The sequence below is a fragment of the Eptatretus burgeri genome, chromosome 20 (assembly GCF_056783735.1).
Source record: "Eptatretus burgeri isolate ZD-2024b chromosome 20, Ebu_testis_v1, whole genome shotgun sequence".
Taxonomy (NCBI): domain Eukaryota; kingdom Metazoa; phylum Chordata; class Myxini; order Myxiniformes; family Myxinidae; genus Eptatretus; species Eptatretus burgeri.
Window position 1 is genome coordinate 2,214,167 of NC_140980.1, and position 26,247 is coordinate 2,240,413.

Sequence of the window (26,247 nt, forward strand, 5' to 3'; positions counted from 1 at the left end):
GTAACCTCAGAAAAGTCAAATTCGCATCATGTCCTTCTACTCCGATGGAAGATGAAGATGTACAAGCGGTCTTAACATTGCCAGCTAGCGAAGGTTGTTGGGACTGGTACAAATTGACGCCGTGGCGTTTTGTAGATTTTTTGGGCATTTTTATTTTTGGCAAATTGAGAACTTAAAACGCCGAAAGTACTATTCCTGATACCCCGAAGGCGAGGAAGGCCGGAAGGCGAGGCGAGGAGATACGATTTGAAATAGACAATTTTCGCAACTTTGACAGCATCGTGACGTTGACCTCGACCTTGGACGACCTTGAAAGTTATATCGTTGTGCATGTCTCATCGACCTCTATCCATTCCACTTTTGGTTATTTGTCTCCACTCTGTTTGATTGTGGACGTGCGGACAGACTTCGAGACTGGCTTTATTAGGTCATCTCTACTGAGATGATAGAGATGACCTAAAAACCTCGCGACTCTCAAGTGTGTGTGTGCGTGTGTGTGTGCGTGTGTGTGTGTGCGTCAGTGTGTGCGTGTGTGTGTGTGTGTGTTTTCACCCACGGCACAGTTGGGGGGTGGGGCTTGGCTCTTGGCTATTGTGCTCCTGTGTTGAAATGCACATGCCGTGCCCAGTGACGTGTGAAATGTTTCCAAAGTTTTGATTTGAATTGAAACCATTGTCATTAAAAGATGTGATCTAAATATCGAAACGTGATTTGGAATGATTTTAAAGTGTTTTGATGATGTTCAGCACATTGGGCGATTCACAGATGAATCAATCATCCCTCGGATGGACGTTGAACTCGGCGTGCTGTCTTCATTAATCTGTGAATGTTAAAGTTGCCTGAACTACTGCTGGGAAGGCAATGGCAAACAACCCAGTGTAACCCTTTGATCGATTCAGGCAGGCAAAATTAATTGCATAGATGAACGGAATCATGTTTCCTCTTGCAATGAACGATCTGTTAACCTCGTGTGCAGTGTACAGACTGTCTGCCTGATGCTCCTTAAACAACATCCCAATCCTCTGCCTGCCAAGGTCAAGCTTTCTATGCGGGAAACGGGGAAAAAAACATGTGTTGTTTTTATATGGGCCTCTATCTGTTCGGGTAAATTCATAAGATTTCATTGGAGAAAATATTTTATTGTCACAATGAGAGACCATAAAGCAGTGTAAGAGAGATTGGATGAATAATGTCAATTGGATTAGAGAAGCACCAGCTGAGTGAGGTGCAGGGCACAGGGACACTAAACAAACTGGAGAAACTATTGCAAGACAAGGCGAGCCAACCGAATGGCTCCAAAGGGAAAACTGAATGCTCCGACGGAGGTCAAAGGGGAGTTGAATTCGTATAAGATGGAACTGCGACGTCAGATGGACTTTTTGCGAATGTGGTTCGCTGTAAGTCTCTGCTTGGCAGTGCAACACATCAACCCAACTTGGACTTGGTCGTCATCAGGGAGCAGACAGAGGGAGAGTACAGCTCACTTCAGCATGAGGCTGCAGAGGTACCGGCGGAGTTTTACCAGTTGGGAGTTCAATGCCATTCGCCTGATAACTCAACTTTAACCTTGATTAGCACAATTTTTGTTCACCTGTTTTAAAACAGAGGTTTAAACTGTATTTATTTGTTTTGTTAAAGGAAATGGATTTTGTATTTAAAAGGTCAGAGGACGTGATGAGATGGCTTTAGTGTACGTGAGTTTGTTATATTGCAGCATGTTGCTGTTTTGGTGAGAGAGAGAAATGGACAAGATGGACAACGTCAGAGATTTTAAATGTTGATGGAATTCTGAATAGTGATGATAGAGGTTGGTTAAACATTATTTTCCCGAGATATTTCACTTCCATTTCCCATGAAAGAAATGGAGGTTCATCAAGTTAATTAAACAACGTTAGCATTTGGTATTGTTTCGACTGTTCGGAGAAATTTTGTAACAATGTTATCAAAGTTCTTGTTTCCAAAATGGACGCTCTGCGGCCAAGGTGTGGTCTTGCAGCTCGGCAACTCGATGTCATGGCCGAGCGGAGAGGAACTCTCATCATGGGGGGTTTGCAGAGCTGGGAGGGTGAGAAAGACTCCAAAAGAATCACTCTGTGACGACGATGACAGCCATGCTGCTCTTGTTTAATTACTCCTGTGAATTAATGGAATAATGTGCAACTTCGCTTTGAATTATTTTGGGAATCTATTTTGTGAATTATAATAACCTCGCACACAGGTGTGTTTTGCACACTGCTTTGCGCACACCTAGCCACAGCACACCAGTGTGTTTTTGACCTGTAATGGTAGTGATGGGGATAATCTTATGCTCAATAGGACCAACAAGTGATACACGTGATAATGTTTGCGTGTGATATTAATCAGAAAAGTGATTTTCACACACCTTTTTACCGGATTCGTTGTCGGATACATAAACATGGAGGTTGTGTATGGTAACTGTGTTAGTTACTTTCAGACTCAGCTCATTTTTTTTTTTTAAAGGAACTCATTGAGAATGAACCATCATGCTTCTTTTGGTTATAATTGATATAAACTTTTGTTTTGAGATTACAAATTGGGAATCCTTTCATCATTAAAGTCTCATAATCCTAATTTAAATGTATCGGGGTCTTCAAATGATGGGAGTAATGATTGGTTATATCACAGTAAGGTCATTAATAACTTGTATTTATTGATTAATATATTGTCAATCACTGTACCTATGGACCTTGTTAATTGATAGAAAAAGTTACTGAGAATTGAATCAAGATGTTAATATATTAAGTTGAAGTACTTACATAATATTGAAAGAGGGTCTGCGTTATTAAATTGATCGACAGATTGGTCAACATTACGTATTAGGAATCATAAGTTAACTGCAAGGTAAAATTCAAGTTATGAGGTAAAACAGCATGGTATTTACATAACCACAATGCAGAATGATTGGAAGAGTGGCTCGACCAACACCAATCATGAAATCAATTAAAAGGAATGAGGAATTGTACCATGTATTATAACTGTATTGCTCTCACTGATTTGGAGCTGGTACTGACCTGACTGTAATTGAAATAAAATGCCTCTACTATTTGTAGAAAGACAAATTAAAGGATAAACAAGAATTATGCGGAGTACGAAGGCATGACCAGGAAATAAATGTTAAATCGGTCAGAATAAAATAATTATATTATTGAAAAAAGTGCAATGACGCTACAAGACAATTTCAATATTCCCTGTGTTATTTGTCTTCTGATTAATTAGACAGGTGCGTTATTTTGATTAAGTGGTACTTATTGTACGTTTACTTGAGTAAGTTGAGGTATTTCTAACACTGACTTGACCATTTTCATCAGTACGGAAAGTGCTAAGTTAGCTGGAAATAAATAAATAAATCATGGCAGTTGCTCTGGAACTGCTTGTGAATGAAACTGTGAATTGTTCAGCAGATATGAATGTTGAAATGGTAACTGTGCAAAATCGAATCGCTTTGGATCCGGTACTTGAAAGAAGTAGCTAACTTTCAGAGAATTATTGTGCAGATGATGGAATATTTTTGGTGAAAAGAATTATTGATTGCAAATTGGAACCCTGATAAAGACTGTTGCCCTTTCCACATGGAAATAGCAAATGAGATGAATGTTTTGAGTATACACATTCAACTAAGATTTCTGTATATTTTTGCATGTCATTTTGGGGAAATAATAAGGAAAGGGATAAAATATTGATACAACATATAATGTATGTTGAATGCTTCTGTAAGAACCTTTGTCAGTCTTGTTGAAATACATGAGCCCATGACGTTTACTGATTGGTGTTTAATCGGTGCTTAACCTCGATTTTGTTTGTTTCGGAGTGTTGAGAGCAGTTGAACCATGCAATGTACGATTTCGTCTAATGAAGCATTGGAAAGAACTTCCACCGAAAGATTGGACGATGGGGAGAACCCAGATTTGGGTGATTGGGCATTAAACACGTGATCATGAAACTACCCCCTTCCTGTGGAGATAAGATAAGTGATGTGGTGAAAAGGGAAAAGAAAAAAACCCACTGGGGAGAAGGTTGGACAAGTCAAACCACAGCAAGGCAAAGTCTTAACGTCGCCGTTGCGTGGTGCCAGGCAGGCCAGGCAAGCGTGGAGGAATGTCTTCGGCCATGCTCACAAATTGCTGCTCTGCAAATACATCGTGAACTTGCTGTGGTCGCACAATGCACAACGAAGGCCCTGAAGGTCCACACGGCGAGTCATCTGCAACATGTGTTCAATGGTGCGGGTGGGGCTCGTGCAGCCATTGCGGCTGCATCCAACGTGCACAGCTCACTTGGTGAATCAAACCTGATTGCACAAACTGCTGCTACGAGGCCCCGAACTCTGATGGGGCTGGATCTCTGGGTCACCTCTCGAGTCCTTTTCGTCTCCTTCAACCCAGTGTCGGGCCCAAGCTCGTCGTACCTGCCAAGATATACCTTCTCTTCAGCTCAAGGAGTGCTTCGACTGTGTTTCCCCTTGGGTGCTCTATCTACACCCTGACCTGCTTATCTTCTGACTTTGGGCAGCATGTCTTTTCGATTTGTGACACATGCTGATGAACAGGCCAAGAATTTAATGGAAACACACTCACTCACCTGGCTGGGGAGACTATTGAAATGGTCGTCATCCAGCATTATTCTGATATGAGCACTCACTGCCATTGTTGATTGAACTTGTGTAACGGATATCTTTTTCTCCTCCAGGAACGGGGTATGGTGATCATGTGTAATATAATTATTCAAATATTCCTGATGAGGGAAAAAGGGGGGAATTGTGGGAGAAAATAATTATTAATTAATGTACTCTCAATTATAATTGTTGCTGATGTTTTATAAATTTAATTTTTCTGCTATAAGTCAAATTGGATGTCAGTGATGCTTCCCTTTAGCCAAGAGTCTTTTGACCTAAATGTTGATAAATGGAATGTTTTGCAATGAAAAAAGTGACCTGGTTGATAACAGCAACTTTCGCCGTAATTATGTCATTCGCTTTTCACCTCGAAGACACGTATTGCAGTTGGAGTTCTTTTGCCTAAGGCTTATCAGCCCCCCCCCTCCCTCCCTCCACTCCCATCAATGTATATAAATGCCAGGAAATGTAATCTTGGTTTAGTGCAAATCATTGTAGATGTTTACCATCATGGTGGCTTGTACTCCTTGGGACCAAGTTAAAATAAAATTATCTGATGTAATGTACTTTCCGTTGTGGACAGTGAATTAATTGTGGCTTTCATTTGAGTACCAGGATTTACTTCGAGTCGATAAAAGCATAAACTACAAAATTCTACAACACTGTTCTTATCCTGTTAGTATTTTGAAGAAATCAAATTTTGTTGTTTTTTTTCTTTTTGATTAATTTTTTGTCGGAGGCCTGAAACACTTCCCGACATCCTCGAAGTAATGGGGTTCGGGATCATTTGATGTTACTTTTGACAAAGCTACCAAAGGCATTTAAAAACGATTAAAAAACAAATCCCCCCCCAAAAAATCAAACTTTGTTTTTCAAAAATTTCAAACAATTCTTTTCCCTAAAACATTCCCTGGCACCCACTGATGATGTTCTGAAAGTTTGACGAAGATCCGTTCGGCCAATTCTTCAAAAAATGTCGTCAGACAGCCGAACGAAAGTCTCTCTTATAGTCCAGTAAATGAACCCGCACACGTCACAGTGACGTGTAAATGAACCCACACACGTCACAGTCAGTGTAAATGAATCCAAATTTTCTATCAGACCTTCGAGTATCTATGTATATCATGATCACAAGGAAAAGCAGCACTGAAGAAGGAGCACGTAAGGCCCGAACGACCTCCTGATTCACGAAAACGACCCGATGATTGAGATGAAGGTTTATAACAGTGATCACCAACGGGTACTGGATTTTTCTGTGCACCAATCAGAACAGCAAGTTATTTATTTCATTACCGGAGAACGGACCACAGCTGAGATTTGCAAAATTAATCTTAGAGTACACCCAGCGGGTGTGTTTGAGTCAAGCCTGGTCTTCCAAGGTGTGACTCCTCAATCTCAATCCAGGACGACCTTGATCTGCTCCCATGCTAATTTCTCGCCAACATGAACAAGGAAATCTGGACTTCCCCATGATGAGGAGGAAATCTTTGAAATCCATTGGAATCCGTGATGAGGTGGTAAATCTCTTCTCAACTGCCTTGCTGAGTGTGGGGAGTAAAGTGACGTCATAAAAGATGGCAGTGCCCTCGGGAAGTCACCTCCCCCCAAGCTCAGCGGCTGTGCCTGTGCGAAATTGTCCGATGTTGTCTCGTGTATTTGTCTGCATGTGTGTGCACGATTTGTGTTTGAGATCCTCCACGAACCTTGGACCATGATGAAAATAAAACAAAGAGCCTTTGCATCTGTTGTCAAAATCTGCAGGGGGGTGAAAGGTGAAAGAATAACACTCCAAAAAGGGTGTCGTGAGTTTGGTAACATCTATTGGCACAACATTTATCAATTTGAAAGTTTGATGGATTATATTGATAAATAAAAAGTAATCCTTTCAGTTGATTTCTCATTCACAAAAAAAAAAAACATTCGTAAAACGTCACATTTAATAAACGTGATGATAACACGACACTTGTAGCTTTGGTTCTAATGAAGTTCAGCATTTGGACGATCACTACCGACATGATACAATCGGTTTGTCATGCATGTATCAGAGTGCTCCTCAGGTGTGTGCGGCCCTGAACGGGTCATGTGGCCTCACTGTTAGCTGGTATACTTGATGTAGACGTGTGGAAAGCGATTTGCTAGTTGGCAGGCCATCTCCTCATCCACCGGGAAGCAGAAGGAAACGTCAATGAAGCACATATGCCGACAGGTATCAAGCAGGTGAAAAATCCCTCTCGGGGTCACCAGTGAAGCGCCTGCCACACGCACACAGATATAATCGCTCCAATGAATGACAAACAAGGGTGAAAATAGCTCACAGTCATCTGGAGCTTTGATGTGCAGTTAACACAGAACTAAACTACAGTACAACAGCACTCAGTGGAGCGCAATCATCCACCAGGACAATAAGGAGGAACGATTCAATTTTGGTGAAGATCTGGAACCGGATACGAGAATTGTTTGAGTGGTTCTTCACCAATGAAAGATAGGGGGTCAAAACCGATATCTCAAAACGTTTTATGGACGGATTCGGAAGAAACTTGGTGGATGAGTTGTGTTGGTGACAAGAACAAGCTGATAAGATTTTGGTTCAGGTCCGGATGAAGATCCAGCCTACCAGTGGACGACAAAATGTAAACGGTTCAGTCTGGAGGAGGTACACACTCCACCAAGTGCCGTTCTCGTTTCTACTTGCAATTTTTATTTTCCTTCCACATTGAGAAACCTCTGTGACCCTCTTGGATAAATCCACATCAGTACCCATCATCTCCTCAATTACCGTACCCAGTATGTTGAGCTGTTCCAGTAAAGGGCAGTGATTGGCGAGTGATTCGAGGTCAGTGTCGCTGACGGAGCGGTTAGCCGTCAACACCAGTCGGCGCAGTCTGGGCAGCTCTCGCGCCATCTCAACGAGAACACCACTCTCTGCCCGCACATTCAAACACCAGCCAAGGTCCAGGTCCTGTGTGGAACAGTTTAAGTGTGGAACAATTAAATCAACATGAGTATTACGTGCGGATTTTAACTTCCTATTAATTCAAGAACATGTATTGTACAATTAAGAGGCATTATGGCCACTCGAGTGTTTCCGAAAAAATATAACTTGACAAAATAACAAGCCCAACAAAATCATTCAGTATTCTAAGTTATCAAGACACTGGAAGGTAGAAAGTGGATTAAAAACGATGAGGAAAGTGGAGGGAAGGGGGTGTGATGAGAGGAGAGTTGGTTGTTGAAAGTCACAAGATAAATCCTGGGAAACAAGAAGGGCACTCGGTAGAGAACATACCTTCACCTGCTGATCAGTTTACGTCTTGTATCCCACTGATAGGCCGGATATGAATTCCGACATGAACTAAAATTTAATCGACTTGTTCTTGTCAACCACCCAACTCATCCACCAAGTTTCATCCGACTCCGTCCATAACTTTTTGAGATATCCTGCTCCATGTCGCTTTCGGCCCGATCTCACAATTGTGAAAAATCACTCAAAAACTTCTCGGATCCAGAACCGGATGTGGATCTTCACCAAAATCGAATCATTTTGTCGGTGTCACATATCCAAGCTCTCACCAAGTTTCGTCTGAATCCTTCCACAACTTGTTGAGATATTTTGTTCACAAAGAAACAAATCACCAAACAAGCAAACAGACAGACAGACGTTAAAACATAACCTTCATCCACCTTCGGTTGCGCAGTTAATGACTCGAGGGGGAGCACTCGGTGGAGTGCAAAACCTCCGCCGTCAATACTGCTGGGTCACTTAAGTGAACCTGATATCCTATTCAGTGTAGGTCAAAACGGATCAGACTCTACTAAACCACGATTGAATAAACTAAACCAGATCGACATGTATGTAGAAATGCCAAAAAAAAAAATCGAAATTTTTTTGAAAAAAAAAGTTGCAAAATTTCGAATTTTTTTTTTCTCTAACAAATTTTTTTTTGGGGGGGGGGGTGGAAATCACTTAAAACATGTAGAAATGCAAAAAAAATTCAAATATTTTTCAAATAAAATCGAAATTTTTTTGAAAAAAAGTTGCAAAATTTTCTATTTTTTTTTCTCCAACAATTTTTTTTTTTTGGTTGGAAATCACTTAAAACGTGGAAATGCAAAAACAAAAATTCAAATATTTTTTCAAAATGGTCCGCTATAGCGGCCATATTGGACTTTGGACCAAGTCCAAAATCTAATGGCATGATCCTTGGACCATACCTAATCCCCCCACCAAGTTTCGTCGAAATCCGTCCAGGAGTTTTTCCGTAATACTGTTCACAAACAAACAAACAAACAGAAAGGGGTGAAAACAGTAACCTCCGTCCATCCTCGATAGCGGAGGTTTAAAATGTTAGTTTTGGAAGCTTTCCCTGATGGAGAGCAGACGTGGACACGCCGGTGACCAGAAGATTAGTTGTTTCATTAATTATTTTTAGTTATTCGTCATTTCATTTGCGTAGAGTCCTTGGTTTCTTGTCTAGCGGTCAGTGGGTTTTCTCAGTGTGTGTGTTTGATGGGGGGGGGGGAGAATGTGTTGATTCGTTTGTGTTGTCCTTTTTTAGGGGGGAGGTGTGATGTCTTCCTCCTCCCCCTCCCCCCATCCTCTCTGCTCCATTCCATCTTTCTTTCTTCACCTCCATTGGGGTGCATTCCCTCCCCCTTCGGCTCCTTTCAATCCTTCCTCCTTCACACAATTGGTCCATTTACGCCCCATCCCCTCTGCTCCTTTCAACAATCCCGCCGTTTCCCCATCAGTCCATTACTTCCCCCTCTGCCTTTCTCACTCTACCAATTACCTCCCATTCACCAAACATCATTTTGACAATCCCTCTTCACCCCATTGTTCTGACCTTCGGCCCCGCAGCCGTTCCGTCGTCTCTCAGTCCGGCGGAATCCCTCTCCGTTTTCCCTCCATTCGCACATTGTTTAATTTGGCACATTCAATCCATCGGTGGTGGTTAATCCTTCAGGACAATCGGATTACCTTCACCACATGGGACTGTGTCCATTCTCACACGTGTGTTCGTGGTACGAGGTGCGGCGCTTTTCCAGTGCATGTTGGGGTGCGGCACATCTCGCAGATTGTGGTACAGTACAGGACTGCACAACTGAATGATTGTAAGCAAGGAGGGGGGGCGGGGGGTGGGCTCCGGCACGTGAAGGGAGGGAAGAGGCTGCATTGAAGGCTCACTCAGAATGAAACGGCATTTTCCCCAGGCTGAATGATGGACCGGCCACCATCGGATGCGCACAAATAAGGAGGTGGCTCGCATGAGCTGAGATGGAAAAAAAAGATATTTAAAGAAGAAGAGGATAGAAGCACACGATGCAAAAAAGATGGAACAAAGAGATGGAAAAAGGTGAGATCCTGGGAGGAAATAGAAGCCCGGAGCTGGTCCTCGTCTTTGGGAGAGAATGCCAGATCGAGAGGGGGGAGAGAGAGAGAGAGAGAGAGAGAGAGAGAGAGAGAGAGAGAGAGAGAGAGAGAGAGAGAGAGAGAGAGAGAGAGAGAGAGAGAGAGAGAGAGAGAGAGAGAGAGAGAGAGAGAGAGAGAGAGAGAGAGAGAGAGAGAGAGAGAGAGAGAGAGAGAGAGAGAGAGAGAGAGAGAGAGAGAGAGAGAGAGAGAGAGAGAGAGAGAGAGAGAGAGAGGATGGAAGGAAAACATTTCAAAATAATTTTCTCTGAAACCACTCAATTGATGGCGTTATAGTTATCAAACTTTCTTTCCACATGGACAGTCGATCAAACTTGTAAGGTTTTGCATTGATCTGTTGAGCTGTTTCAGAGATTTTTAACTCCACCACCGAAGATGGATGGAAGTAATGTATTCACCAATGTCTGTCTGTCTGTTTGTTTGTGAACAAAATATCTCAAAAAGTTGTGGACGGATTGGGACGAAACTTTGTGGATGAGTCGGTTCGGTGACAAGAACAAGCCGATGAAATTTTTGTTCAGGTACAAATCCAAATCCAGCTTATCAGTGGGATACAAAACGTAAACTAAAGTCATCGTAAAGATACAAAATGTAAACTGAAGGCTCCAAAGCCAGTCGCTGACTGTCAATCCTCTGTCGTGCAAAGTCCTTCCTCAGCCCACCTGAGCTGCTCCTGACCACATACAAAGCTTTCGTCCGCAGCCTGATGGAGTATTGCTCTCCTCTCTGGGCTGGTGCTCCTGCCTCTGACCTCTGATCGGGGGAAGAAAAGATCGAGGATTTGGATGGGGGATGATAAGAGGTGGTGGTGAAAAGCTGTTTTGAAGGCCTGGAGGGAAGAATGGGAAAGAATAGAGTGAGGGAGTTTATTCCAAAGGCGGGAAAAGGGAGGAATGGAAGAGTGAAGGTGAGCAGTGATTCGTGATTTTGGTAGTTTTACCAGAAGGGGGTTGTTGGCTGACCTTGAGCACTCTGCAGAAATGTGGTGAGGACAAATCGCAGAGAGAGAGAGCAGGGGGCGAGGCTGGAGAGGAGACGGTAGAAAACAGAAAGACCACCGACCAACCTGCGGTGATTGAGTGAGAGGCCCAAAGACTCAGCCTCATTGCGGGAGATGCCAATGATCCGAAATGCCTTGGTTTCTACAGCGTGAATCCGAGAAAGGTGGGAGGCAGGAGCACCAGCCCAGAGAGGAGAGCAGTACTCCATCAGGCTGTAGACAAAAGCTTTGAAAGTGGTCACGAGCTCAGGTGGGCCGAGGAAGGACTTTGCAAGACGGAGGATTCCCAGTCGGTGACTGGCTTTGGAGGCGAGGTTTGAAATGTGGCTTTCCCAGGAAAGGTCATGGCAGATAGTGAGACCCAGAAGCTTGAAAGAAAGGACTTCTTCCAAAGGATTGTTGAGAAAGTGGATGGGGGGGGGGTTTCTAAACGGTCCTTTCAGAGAGACATAGTGAGAGTGTGAGATTTGTCCAGATTGAAAGACATGTTCCACGTGTTGGATCAGTTTGTGATTTTATCCAGATCTGCAGAGAGCGAAGAAGCTGCTGCTTGCCGGTCTGAGGGATGACCGATGGTACGGCAGGGGGTGGAGTCATCAGCAAAGAGATATAGAGGATTTTCCAGAGAGTCGGAGAGATCTTTGATGAAAACTGGAAAAAGAACAGGGCCTAGAACGCTACCTTGAGGAACTCCAGCCTGGACAGGAAGAGGGGATGAGAGAACTCCATTTGGTGCCGCACGCTGACTGCAACAGGAGAGGAAGTCTGCTAACCATGAGTGAAGATGGCCTTGGATACCATCGGTGGAGAGTTTGGTGAGCAGGGCAGGGTGCCAGACCGTGTCAAAAGCACGTGATATGTCCAGGGATACGGCTCGGATTTCCTGTCTGGCATTGATGACCTCCAATTGTTGGGAGAGCAGAAGCAGCATATCCAGGGTCAAGTGACCTGGTCTGAAACCAAATTGATGATCAGAAATCAAGCCATTGGAGAAGAGGAAGGATTTAATGTCTGAAGCGATGATGGATTCCATAACCTTGCTGATGATTGGGAGAAGGCTGATTGGTCTGTAGTTGCAGGGATCTGTTTTTGCACCTTTTTTATGCAGAGCAGTAATGTTTGCTGATTTCCAAGCAGATGGCAGATGACCATGAGCAAATGAGAGGGTGAATAGAACAGAGAGAGGGTGAGCAAGAGCAGAAGAGCAGGTTTTTAGGACACGTGGGCTGATGCCGTCTGGACCTGTTTCAGAATCTGAGTCGAGGTTTGACAGCAAGCTCTCCACCTTGTCAGGAGAAAAGGACACAGAGTCTAGGGACAGCTGGGTGTGACTGGGTAAGGTGGGTATAGAAAGTGATGGGTTTTGGACACAAGATTTAGCTGCAAACACCGAGTTTAGACATTCAGCCTTTTCACGTGCGGTATCAGCAGTGCTGCCATTTGAGGTAAGGGAGTGGATGGAGGGGGAACATACACCAGAAACAGATTTGATTAGACGGCACCAGAATTTTGAGGAGGGAGAGAGGTTTGAGAGTTCAGACTTGAGATTAGTAAGATGTTGTTTTCTGGCTCTCCTGAGGGTAGATACACACTTGTTCCGAGCTTTATGGAAGGAACTGAGATTGCCCTCAGTTGGGTTTGCTTTTCATGAGGCAAAGGCAAGTTGTTTCAGGACAACTGCCTCACCACAAGCTTCAGTGAACCAAGGGCAGGAGGAAGGGTAGGACAACTGAAGACGAGAGCAGATAAATCTGTGCATGAGGGAGAGCAAGTTTCTTTGAAAGAATTCCCAGGATGAGTTGATGTTTGAGAAAGTAGTGATAGGAGACCAGTCTGTAAGTTTGATGGCTGCTGGGAGACCCTGCCAGTCGGCTTGAGTGAAATGCCAGACTCGACGGCGGTGAGGTGGTTCTCTGATAACAGCCAGAGAGATGTCCACTTTGACAAGGACGTGGTCAGAAGAACCGATTGGAGCGGAGGAAGAGCAGCAGATATTGTCAGGGAAATTTGTCAAAATCAGATCCAGAAGAGATGGAGTACCATTGGTTGAGATCCGGGTCGGGAAGTTGACCAATTGAGTCAGTCCCAATGAGTCACAGAAAGATTTTGCTGAGGTTCCATGACAGGTGAGATCATGACAGGTACCCACACCGAGCCAACTGGCATGATGACAATTGAAGTCACCACATATGAGGAAAAGAGAGTTCGGATGAGAAGATATAAGTTGGTCCATGTTTTCGGATAGTGAGGTGTAGATGGAGTCATCACTGTTTGGTGGACGGTACAGTGCACATATAAACATGAGGTGGGAGTGGAGGGGAAGCCGTAGCCAGAGGTATTCCTGGGGGTGTGAGGGCAGTGCATGGAGAGTGAGGAAAAGAGTCTTTGATGAAGAGAGCAACTCCTCCACCAGGACGAGGCTCAGGTCTGTCATACCGTGGGAGGGAGTAACCGGGGAGAGATACTTGGGAGTCAGACACGTCTTGGGAGAGGAAAGTTTCTGTTCGGCAGATTATGTCTGGTTTGTCAGTGGCAACCTGTATGGAAAGATCTGAAAAGTTTGAGCGAAGGCCCAGGATATTTGAGGTCCACACTTTTACTGAAGAGGGAGGGGAGGAGGATTTGGGTGCAGGGGGTGGGGGGAGGGGGAGGGAAGGAGAAGGGACGAGGGGGTAAGGTGGGTTGTTGAAAGAGTGTGGGGGGTTGCAGAATAGCTCGGGGAGGGGGCCAGATGAGGAGAAAAGGCTCTGTGGTGTTGGGGGAGAGGGGGGCAAGAGAGGGGGCAAGAGAGGGGGAAGAAGGCAGTTGGGGATTTGAGGAGGTGGAGTGAAGAGATGGAGGTGAGAGGGCAGTGGAAGGAGGCAGCTTTGTGGATGGGAGCGGGGGGAAACTTTGAGAAGGGTGAGTGAGAGGGATGAATGGTGGGAGAAAGGTGAGGGGGGAGTTTTTGAGAGAGGTGAGAGGGAGGCTTGGAGGGAGAAGAGTGGGATGGTTGCTTTGAGAGTAAGAGTGAGGGGTGAGTTGGCACTGAAGTTGGAAAAAAGAATGGTTGATGGAAAGCGAACATTCATAGCAAACTGGGGTTTTCAAAAGTTTTAGGTCAGAGATGCGATTAAACACATTTCTTGATGGATGCAATAAAGGCGAATTCAGAGAATGGAGAGATGAAACGCTGTAACAGTTGGATTTTTTATGCAATGTATGAAGGAAAGGTCGAAATGAGAGCAGTCTGTTTAAATAGTCGAAGAGTAGTGCATTATGATACAGCAAAGAGTACCACATGCGTGAAAGAGGAAGAGGAAGCATTATGATAGATCGTTATTATTACTATTATTATTGATGTTTGAGAGAGTTTTCAACAGATTAGGTCATGGAAGTGTAGAAAAAATCAAGGGAGAAGTCGAAGAAGAGGATGAAGAAGAAGAAGCAAGCAAGAAGAAGAAGATGAAGAAGAAGAATCGAGACTAGTGAATGTGCAAGGAGAAAGATAGTTTTTTTTAAAGTTTGTTTTTCATTTAAGACAATAAATAGAGTGATTAGTTGGGAGGGATGGGGGACGTTAGGAAAGTGGGGAAGATCGAAATTGAAGGCAATGGGGAGAAAAAACAAATAAACACGATCATACACCGAGGGGAACAAAGGGGAGGCCTCAAGCCTCAAGGATAGGTCTCAAGCACCCGGTAAGACAAGGTCGACGAAAAGTCACAAAATAGCACGATTTTTGAAACAAAACCGAACTTGGAACACACAGTAACATGGAGGTGAGAAAATAAAAAATGGGACAGATAACGACCAGAAACTTAACTTTGAGATCGTCAGCAGAGAGCCCTGAAGGAGACCTGCCGACACTCCAAACCCAGAACCGGAAGTCAAATGATGGTTGATAAATAACGAAAAACCTTCGAACACACGTACCGTTTCTCCCCCAGTGTGAACTCGTTGATGTTCATTCACGGTTGATAAATGACAATTGATTAGATTTTGATGAATAACCGGATCCGGATCCGGATATGAAAATTTTTGAGGGATTCTTCACCATTGAGAGTTAGGACCAAAAACGATATTTGCAGGAGTACGATATCTCAATAAGTTATGGAGGATGAGTTTTGACAAAACAACATTGCTGAGCTGGTTAGGTGACAAGGCAATGAGATTTTGATTCAGATCCAGATCAGGCCGATTAGTTTGACACAAAAGATAAACTTTTCAGCCTGGTCGAGGTCGGTGCTCCCCTGAGTGCCCTTAGAGTTGTGTGTGTGTGTTTTTCACGTACCTGTTGTTGGCAAATGCCGGCTCCACCTCTGATCGGCCCGCTCTGCCGGCTGATGCGCACGGATTTACGCACCACCAACACCTTTGAAGTTATGTGTGCCATGTTCGAATTTTTCACCTTATGTTCATCAATTTCCTCCTCCAGGCCTGTGCTACTTGTTTTAACTTTCTGTCCCTTATCAAATCCTTCACCGATTCGTCCCTGCTCTTTCTTTTGAATACCTCTGTTTCGAGTTTCAGCTCTCCACATAATCTATCTTATAACTCCATCTCCCGCTCCGGCTCACTTTTATCCCCATCTATCTCCCGTGGTCCCGCTTCGTTCCTCACCCTCAGTGGCTCTGTCTCTCATAGTCTTTCAGTTACCTTCTCTCTTCTCAACCCCAAGGATTCGTTTCTGTTTTACTCCTCACCTGATGGACTACCTTTTCACGCTGTACACATACCACATCCTCCACCATTTGCCGCCGCTTCCCAAGAAACGTGTCGAGTTTCCCTCCAAGTTGAGCCCCCATCCTGGTTTATGTCAGCCATGAACCGTGTCAACATGGCCATTATGTCGTGCCTACTTGGTGTCTTATGGCGTCTGTGCCATTGGGGGCCGGGCTCATGGTAGTGTGTCAAAAAGGCTACCAAGCAGTGGATAAGGTCGTGAATGATTGGAAGGAAACATCATCATGTTTGAACTTTCTTTCCCCTGATAAATACAGGACAAACTATAAACTGTCATGCTGGTGATTCACAGGGCAGGTGTTGGTTCAATCAATGAGCGTACCTTCACCTGCAGGAAGAGGGAAGTCGCTTGTCTCATCAGCCAGTGTTTGCTCGGGCAGGTCGAAGATCCCACTCTCATCTTCAAAATGATTAGGCCATGGTGTGCCGGTGCAGGGGTCCAACACAGAGAGTAAATGTTCATCTGATTTGGTGTAAACGAGAGTAAAGAGGAATCTTTAAGAATTCCAAAACACCGTTCGGTTCTGAGACTGTTTGAAACTCCGTTCTTGTGGGATACTAGCCGGGGTATCCCACGTTTCCCGTTGCTGTTCTCATCCTGTTAGTATTTTGAAGAAATCAAATTTTGTTGTTTTTTGTGTTTTTAATTAATTTTTTGTGGGAGGCCGAAAACACTTCCCGACATCCACTAACTAATGGGGTTCGGGATCATTTAATGTTACTTTTGATAAAGCGACCAAATCTTAGGCATTTAAAAACGATTAAAAAACAAATCCCCCCCAAAAAATGAAACTTTGTTTTTCAAAAATTTCAAACAATTATTTTCCCTAAAACATTCCCTGGCACCCACTGATGATGTTCTGGAAGGTTGACGAAGATCCGTTAGGCCATTTCTTCAAAAAATGTCGTCAGACAGCCGGACGAAGTTCTCTCTTATAGTCCAGTAAATGAACCCGCACACGTCACAGTCACGTGTAAATGAACCTGCACACGTCACAGTCAGTGTAAATGAACCTGCATACGTCACAGTCACGTGTAAATGAATCCACCACGTCACCACCAAGTGGAAATGAATCCAATTTTTCTTTCAGACCGACGAGGATCGATGTATATCATGATCTACTACAAGGAAAAGCAGCACTGAAGAAGGAGCACGTCAGACCCGAACGACCTCCTGATTCACGAAAACGACCCGATGATTGAGATGAAGGTTTATAACAGGTGTTTCCAACATCTGTTGTCAAAATCTGCAGGGGGGTGTAAGGTGAAAGAATAACACTCCAAAAGGGTGTCGTGAGTTTGGTAACATTTATTGGCACAACATTTATCAATTTGAACATTTAGTGGATGATATTGATCAATAAAAAGTAATCCTTTCAGTTGATTTCTCATTCACAAAAAAAAAAACATTCGTAAAACGTCACATTTAATAAACGTGATGATAACACAACACTTGTAGCTCTGGTTGTAATTAAGTTCAGCATTTGGACGATCACCACCGACATGATACAATCGGTTTGTCATGCATGTATCAGAGTGCTCCTCAGGTGTGTGCGGCCCTGAACGGGTCATGTGACCTCACAGTGAGCTGGTATACTTGATGTAGACGTGTGGAAAGCGATTTGCTAGTTGGCAGGCCATCTCCTCACTCACCCGGAAGCAGAAGGAAACGTCAATGAAGCACATATGCCGACAGGTATCAAGCAGGTGAAAAATCCCTCTTTGGGTCACCAGTGAAGCGCCTGCCACACGCACACAGATATAATCGCTCCAATGAATGAGAAACAAGGGTGAAAATAGCTCACACCCATCTGGAGCTTTGGTGTGCAGTTAACACAGGACTAAACTACAGCACAACAGCACTCAGTGGAGCGCATACATCCACCAGGACAATGAGGAGGAATGATTCAATTTTGGTGAAGATCTGGAACTGGATATGAGAATTCTTTGAGTGGTTCTTCACCATTGAGAGATCGGGGGTCAAAACCGATATCTCAAAACGTTTTATGGACGGATTCGGATGAAATTTGGTGGATGAGTTGTGTAGGTGACAAGAACAAGCCGATGAGATTTTGGTTCAGGTCCGGATGAAGATCCAGCCTACCAGTGGACGACAAAACGTAAACGTTTCAGTCTGGAGGAGGTACACACTCCACCAAGTGCCGTTCTCGTTTCTACTTGCAATTGATATTTTCCTTCCACATCGAGCAACCTCTGTAACCCTCTTGGATAAATCCACATCAGTACCCATCATCTCCTCAATTACCGTACCCAGTATGTTGAGCTGTTCCAGTAAAGGGCAGTGATTGGCGAGTGATTCGAGGTCAGTGTCATTGACGGAGTGGTGAGCTGTTAACACCAGTCGGCGCAGTCTGGGCAGCTCTCGCGCCATCTCAACGAGAACACCACTTTCTGCCCGCACATTCGAACACCAGCCAAGGTCCAGGTCCTGTGTGGAACAGTTTAAGTGTGGAACAATTAAATCAACATAAGTATTACGTGCAGATTTTAACTTCCTATTAATTCAAGAACATGTATTGTACAATTAGAGAGGCATTATCGCCACCAGAGTGTTTCCGAAAAAATATAACTTGACAAAATAACAAGCCCAACAAAACCATTCAGAATTCTAAGTTATCAAGACACTGGAAGGTAGAAAGGGGATTAAAAACGATGAGGAAAGTGGAGGGAAGGGGGTGTGATGAGAGGAGAGTTGGTTGTTGAAAGTCACAAGATAAATGCTGGGAAACAAGAAGGGCACTCGGTAGAGAACATACCTCCACCATGCTGATTAGTTTACGTCTTGTATCCCACTGATAGGCCGGATATGAATTCGGACATGAACTAAAATTTAATCGACTTGTTCTTGTCAACCAACCAACTCATCCACCAAGTTTCGTCCGAATCCGTCCATAACTTTTTGAGATATCCTGCTACATGTCGCTTTCGGCCCGATCTCACAACGATGAAGAATCACTGAAAAACTTCTCGGATCCAGAACCGGATGTGGATCTTCACCAAAATTGAATCATTTTGTCGGTGTCACATATCCAAGCTCTCCACCAAATTTCGTCTGAATCCTTCCACAACTTGTTGAGATATTTTGTTCACAAAGAAACAAACAAATCGCCAAACAAGCAAACAGACAGACAGACATACAGGTGTCAAAACATCCTTCATCCACCTTCGGTGGCAGAGTTAATGAAAATGTTACAGTTTTGGAAACTTTCCCTGATGGAGAGCAGACGTGGACACGTCGGTGACCCGAGGATTAGTTGTTTCATTAATTATTTTTAGTTATTCGTCATTTCATTTGTGTAGAGTCCTTGGTTTCTTGTCAAGCAGTCAGGGGGTTTGCTCATTGTGTGTGTTGGGGGGGGGGAAGAATGTGTTGATTCGTTTGTGTTGTCTTTTTGAGGGGGAGAGGTGTGATGTCTTCTTCCTCCCCCCCCCCCTTTCTCTGCTCCATTCCATCTTTCTTTCTTCACCTCCAATGGGGTCCATTCCCTCCCCGTCCAAGAGATATTTAAAGAAGAAGAGGACTGAAGCACACGATGCAAAAAAGATGGAACAAAGAGGTGGAAAAAGGTGAGATCCTGGGAGGAAATTGAAGCTCGGAGCTGGTCCTCGCCTTTGGGAGAGAAAGCCAGATCGAGAGAGGGGGGGGAGAGAGAGAGAGAGAGAGAGAGAGAGAGAGAGAGAGAGAGAGAGAGAGAGAGAGAGAGAGAGGGAGAGAGAGAGAGAGGGAGAGAGAGAGAAAGAGAGAGAGAGAGAGAGAGAGAGAGAGAGAGAGAGAGAGAGAGAGAGAGAGAGAGAGAGAGAGAGAGAGAGAGAGAGAGAGAGAGAGAGAGAGAGAGAGAGAGAGAGAGAGAGAGAGAGAGAGAGAGAGAGAGAGAGAGAGAGAGAGAGAGAGAGAGAGAGAGAGAGAGAGAGAGAGAGAGAGAGAGAGAGAGAGAGAGAGAGAGAGAGAGAGAGAGAGAGAGAGAGAGAGAGAGAGAGAGAGGATGGAAGGAAAACGTTTCAAAATAATTTTCTCTGAAACCATTCAATTGATGACGTTTAAGTGATCAAACTTTTATCGTCATTGGTACTCAATGATACACCTAAAGTTTTGAATCAATTGGTACAGTGGTTTGACAGGATATGTTTAAACCTTTTAACTTCAATCCAATATAGCTGCCGAACACGTGACCTATGACGTTTTTGCTCTCAAACCTTATTTATCACGGTTCGTCGATCATTTTTTTGAAGTTTCGCGTCAATCTGTCAGGCGGTTTCGGAAAAGAGGATTTTTAAAGGATTTTTTTTTTTAATCTAATGACTGACTGACCACATGATCTATGACATCATAACTTTAAAACCTGCCTCAAATTTGGAAGTCGATCATATCTAGAAAGTTTTGCATTGATCAGATGAGGGGTGTTTTTGAATCAAACATGGCTGCCAAGCAAACCATGTGACCAATGACATCATCGTTTTCACACTGCATGAAGCAATGGTATTGGATCATGTTTGTAAATTTTTGCATCGATAGGTTAAGCGGTTTTGGAGAAATCGTTTTTTATACATGTTCCTACAATCCACTATGGACGCCACACCAGGTGACTGATGACGTTTTAGTTCTCAAACTTTAATCCACAAGTCGAGTGGATTGCAGACGTAAAGGTTTGCGAACATCGTTTTGGCGGTTTGGCAGAAAATGAATTTGGAAAATGTTCGCTAAGATCAAATATGGCTCCCAGAACACGTGATGTTTTAGTAATCAAGCTTTAATCCCCGTGGGTATTCGATAACACAGTTAATAAAGTTTGGCGTCGATCGGTTGGGAGGTTTGAAAGGAGATTTTGTTTTTAAAAGGTTTTGCTAAAATCCAATATGTCTGCAAAACCACATTATCAATGATGTTATAGTTATCAAACTTTCTTTCCACATCGACAGTCGATCAAACTTGTAAGGTTTTGCATTGATCTGTAAAGCTGTTTCAGAGAAGATTTTTTTACCTCCACTACCAAAGATGGATGGAAGTAATGTATTCACCCATGTCTGTCTGTCTGTTTGTTTGTTTGTGAACAAAATATCTCAAGAAGTTGTGGCCGAACTGGGACGAAACTTTGTGGATGAGTCGGTTCGTTGACAAGAACTCCTTCTTCTTCTTCTTCTTCTTCTTCTTCTTCTTCTTCTTCTTCTTCTTCTTCTTCTTCTTCTTCTTCTTCTTCTTTCAGCTGCTCCCGTTAGGGGTCGCCACAGTGGATCATCCGTATGATCCGCATAGTGATTTGGCACATGTTTTACGCCGGATGCCCTTCCTGACGCAACCCTGGTCCCCTCTTACGACACAGGGATATGGTACACCTATTTTAACCGGGGTATACACCGGCCCAGTATACTGGTACTCATTTCGCCGACCTCGGAAGGATGACAGGCTGAGTCAACCCCCTCGTGTATTAATTCAGTAGCCCAATGGGGCTTGAACTCAGGACCTTTTGGATCCCAAGCCGCTGCCCTAACCACTGCGCCAACACCAGGCCAACAAAAACAAGCCGATTAAATTTTAGTTGAGGTACGAATCCAAATCCAGCCTGTCAGTGGGATACAAAACGTAAACTAAAGTCACCGTAAAGATACAAAACGTAAACTGAAGGCTCCAAAGCCAGTCGCCGACTGGGAATGCTCCGTCGTGCAAAGTCCTTCCTCAGCCCACCTGAGCTCCTGACCACATACAAAGCTTTCGTCCGCAGCCTGATGGAGTGTTGCTCTCCTCTCTGGGCTGGTGCTCCTGCCTCTGACCTTTCTCGACTTCACGTTGTGGAAACGAATGCATCATGTTTACGTTTTGGAAACCAATCATCAATGCATCAAACCAACCAATGATCAATGGTATCTCCCGTGGTCAGGCTGTCTTTGGGCCTCTCACTCTCTCACCGCAGGCAGGTCGGTGGTCTTTCTGTCTTCTTCCGTCTCTTCTCCGGTCACGCCCTCCCCCTCCCCCACCCCGCTCTGTCTGTGATGTCTTCCCCCCATATTTCCACAAGGTGCTCAAGGTCCGCCAGCAACCCCCTTCTGGTAAAACTACCAAAATCACGAATCACTGCCCACCTTCACTCTTCCATTCCTCTTTTTTCCCACCTTTGGAATAAACTTTCACACTCTCTTCAATTCCATTCTTCCCTCCAAGCTTTGAAAAAAGCTGTTCACAAGCATGTCTTATCTTGCCCCAACCAAAACCTCGATCTTTCCACCCCTGTTAATCCACCCCAAACCCACTTCTTTGTACCTCAATATTCTTGCAACGGGATGTCAGTTGTGCCAATCCGACCTCCGTCAGCCCAGTGGATCTCCACATATCGAGCGAGCGAAGCTGTTGGCAGTTTAAGGCCAGACTGAATAAGACCGTGTTGGGATGTTTCACCTGAGGTTGGAAAGATGAGGAACATGCATCATGACACACATTGCTGGAGGGGAAGGAAATGCTTCTGTGAATCCCATAACACATGGGACATTCAAACTCAAACAAATCTCCAACAAATATATCATCAGCGGCAGTGCACGACAAACATACAGTCATCGTCTCCTTTCTTCCTTCAGGCACGAGCTTTGATTAAAATTTAATTCCTTTTTTATCCCTGAGCTTTATGTGCCTGAAAATTATGTAAGCTATTATTATCTAAGATATTATTATCTTCGCTATTATCTCAGCTATTATTATGAAAGCTATTATTATTATCTCAACTATTATCTGAGCTTTATTCTCTGAGCTATTATCTCTGCTATTATTATCTCAGCAATTATTATCTAAGCTCTAATTATCTCATCGATTATCCAAGATATTACTATCTTAGCTATTATCGAAGCTTTATTATCTCAGCAATTGTTATCTAAGCTATTAACATAGCGAAATTATGTAAACTATTATTATATAAGCTCTTATCTAAGCTTTATTATCTGAGCTATTATTATCAAAGGTATTATCTGAGCTTTATTATCAAAGCTATTATTATCTAAGCTCTGATCTAAGCAATTATTATCAAAGCTATTATCTAATCTTTATTATCTGAGCTATTATCTAAGCTATAATTGTCAAAGCTATAATCTAAGCTATTATCTTAGCTATTTTATTTCAGCTATTATTATCTAAGCTTCATTATTTAAGCTATTATCTCAGCTATTATCTTCGCTATTCTCTCAGCTATTATTATCTGATCTATTATCTTAGCTATTATCAGAGCCATTATCTTAGCTGTTATTATCAAAGCTATTTTCTGAACTATTATTATCTTAGCTATAATCTAAGCTGTATTATCCAAGCTATTGTTACGGTTCTCGGAACCCTATGCATTCAAACATACAGGTGCCCCGATGTTAGTTATGCCGTTAAGTATATGTGGAGACATAATCCCTCCTTGTGTGTTGTGGCAATTTCGGACCTTTGTTGTGGGAAGCTCCTCCACGGACCGGGACTCCACACGGTTGGCTGTGGACCTGACTGCACGACCGTTGGCAGGTGCCGCACCACGGAGCATTCTTTTCCCTGAGACTCAGGTACTCGAAAGAACTGCGACCTCAGCCCGCCTCCCTTCCTGGCTGCAAAAGTCCTTTGCCTTCAACTGGGTTTATTTTGTCCGAGTGTGTGTCTGAGTGCGTGGTGCCAGTCTAATAAGTAGAAACTGTATAAGTGTTTTCGATCATTGTAAATCTTGCCTGTGTATTCCCACGTAAGTCTGCTCTGTGTCTTCTTTTGTAAGTTGCTGTAAATTGTCGCACTACATCTTCTTTCTTTCCCATGCATAACACCTCAATAAACCTGTTTCTGTGCCACATAAATTTCCTCGTTTATTATAAATAAATTATTGTAGAAATGTTCCCAGTTCGTTTCCGTCCTTTCTTTCATTGGTCCAGCGTGGTTCGGATCTGAGATTGAGCTGGGTCTTTGTTCCCATTAATCTGCTCATCCCAGCTGGCACGGCTTTGGCAGTTCCGCCCGACTACACCCGAACCGGAGTTGGTAGCCGGTGGTTGGAACTCTACCGCAGTCGGGAGAGTGACCCGGTTCTAGCAAGACGTGCCGAGGGAGTGGTTCTCCGGTAGACGACACCGTGTGGCTCATTAGGTAAATTGGTTCTCGACAAAAAGACCCTACGCTATGCGGTGGAGATATTGGCGTCCACGGTCGGTTAAGCGACCCGCCGCCTCACAGAGTTATCAGTGAGCGACGGCCTACAATTCCAGAGAGTCCGGTGGGAATCGACGTCACTTTCCCCACCTAGTAGTCGTTCTCGTCACCGGACCTCTGGCCCGCAACACTATTATTATCTTTGCTATTATCTGAGCATTATTATCCAAGCTATTATCGCTGCTTTAATCATCTCTGCAATTAATATCGAAGCTGTTATTATTGCAGCTATTATGTAAGCTATTATCTAAGCTTTATTATATAAGCTATTACTGTATCAGCTATTATGTAAGCTTTATTATCTGACCTATTATCTAAGCTTAATTATCTAAGCTATTGTTATCGAAACTATTAACTAAGCTATATTATCTAAGCTATTATTATGGAAGCTATTAATTATCTAAGCTATTGTTAAATAAGCTAAATTATCAAAGCCATTATTATCTCAGGTATTATCTAAGCTAAATTATTATCGAAGCTATTATTATCTAAGCTGTTCTTATCTTCGCTATTATCTATGCTATTATGATCTCAGCTATTATCAAGCTTTATTATCTGAGATATTATCTGAGCGAGTATTATTTTAGCTGTTATCGAAACAATTATTATCTAACCTATTATCAAAGTTTTATTATCTAAGCTATTGGTATCGAAGCTATTAACAAAGCCATATTATCTAAGCTATTATTATGGAAGTTATTTTCTAAGCTATTGTTAATTGAGCTGTATTATCTAAACTATTATTATCTCAGGTATTATCTAAGCTTTATTATCAAAGCTATTATTATCCAAGCTGTTCTTATATCAGCTATTATCTTAGCTATTATGATCTCAGCTATAATCTGAGCTATTATCTAAGCGAGTATTATTTCAGCTATTATCTGAACCAGTGATTCTTAACCTTTTTACCACCACGCCCCCTCGAGTAGTTGGTCCTTGCCTCCATGCCCCCCCCCCCGAACACATCTTCAACCAAATGATTAAAATCCCTCTTGAATGAAAAGGAAAAACTGAAAAAATGCTCGTTTTTAGTCTTTTTATTGAACAAATAATTCTGTAAAAGCAACACTCACATACACAGCATATTTAATGAGATACTTGACATTGCTTCTTAGCTACCAGATCTTGAATGCGTGGTCGAATGCTAGAGAGAGCACAACGCAAGTCCCCTTCAACGTTCAGCTTGTTTCTGTACTTGGTCTTGACAGCAACGAGCGTGGAAAATGCAGCTTCACAAAGATACGTTGATCCAAACATTGTCAGAATCCGAAGAGCTTGATGTGAGATCAAAGGGTAAACAGGAAGGTATCTGACCCAGAACGTCTCTCGATCCATTTTTTTGAAGTCTTCTTCAGCGAGGAGTTGAACTTTAACTCAAGAAACTCCTCTTGCAATTCGGCTGAAATATCAGCTACTTCACATTGAAATGGGTTCCGAATGAATTTCCAGGCTTCGTGCTTTTCATCTATATCCAGAAAGTATCTGATGAATTCAGCTTTCAATTCAGTCAGATGAGAAATTATTTGTTTCTTTAACTCAGAATCAAGGTAACTGTGAATTAGAGCAGAATCCAAGTAAGCAAAACTGGCTGTATTTCCATCCTGAATTTGATATTTCCAGAGGTCGAGTTTGGCCATGAAGGCTCGAATGACGTCATGGTGCATGATTATGTTGATGTTTTTCCCTTGGAGTTTGAGGTTGATGGCATTCAGCGCTTCAAAGATGTCCAGAAGGTAAACTAGAGAAAGCAAAACTCCTTCAGACTGGAACTTGTCATGGAGATCTGCTTTCTGCTGCGAATCTAGAAATGTTGTCAATTCTTGTCGTAGTTCATGAAGCCATCCAAGCATGTTTCCCCTCGAAAGCCATCGGACGTTTGTGTGGAAAAGCAAGGCTTGATGTTCAGAATCCATATCCACACACAGCTGTTTGAAGAGACAACTGTTTGAGGTTCCAGCTTTGATGAAGTTGACGACCTTGATCGCCAGGTTCATGACATCCCTCATTTCAGCAGGTAGAGTTCTGGATGCTGAGGCTTCACGATGAAGGATACAGTTCATACCTACAGCAGATGGACTTTTTTCTTTCACTCTTGTTATAAAACCAGATTGCAAACCAAGCATGGCCGGAGCTCCATCAGTACACACCCCGACCAGCGAGTCCCACGAAAATTGATTTTCCTGGAAGAAGTTTGATACCACTTGAAAAATATCTGTTGCTGTTGTATAACTTTCCATGGGATGGCAGAAGAGTATTTCCTCCTTTACACTATTGCTTGACACAAAACGAGC

The 26,247-nt window shown here is 43.3% G+C and overlaps 1 protein-coding gene and 1 long non-coding RNA gene across 8 annotated transcripts in view; one reads left to right on the forward strand and one right to left on the reverse strand.

The window, feature by feature from the left end:
• LOC147008307 (uncharacterized) overlaps window positions 1-26,247 on the forward strand; it is a 50,019-nt gene that overhangs the window by 15,597 nt on the left and 8,175 nt on the right. The gene's annotated exons all lie outside the window — the stretch shown is intronic.
• The window catches only part of LOC147008308 (F-box/LRR-repeat protein 4-like), a 65,909-nt gene continuing 47,120 nt past the window's right edge, over window positions 7,459-26,247 (reverse strand). For 4 of the 7 annotated variants that reach the window (XM_085865227.1, XM_085865224.1, XM_085865223.1 and 1 more), the window contains 7 exons: window positions 22,061-22,195; window positions 18,058-18,235; window positions 17,440-17,528; window positions 16,949-17,033; window positions 16,637-16,770; window positions 16,109-16,249; window positions 7,459-7,592 (listed from right to left, as the gene is read on the reverse strand). In XM_085865227.1, the coding sequence (XP_085721353.1) occupies window positions 16,682-16,770; window positions 16,949-17,033; window positions 17,440-17,528; window positions 18,058-18,235; window positions 22,061-22,195 (576 nt within the window). In that variant the 3' untranslated portion in view covers window positions 7,459-7,592; window positions 16,109-16,249; window positions 16,637-16,681. Of the gene's footprint in view, window positions 7,593-16,108; window positions 16,250-16,633; window positions 16,771-16,879; window positions 17,034-17,439; window positions 17,529-18,052; window positions 18,236-22,060; window positions 22,196-26,247 lie in introns of those variants that run through there. The other 3 variants (XM_085865226.1, XM_085865225.1, XM_085865231.1) reach the window with 3 other exon arrangements.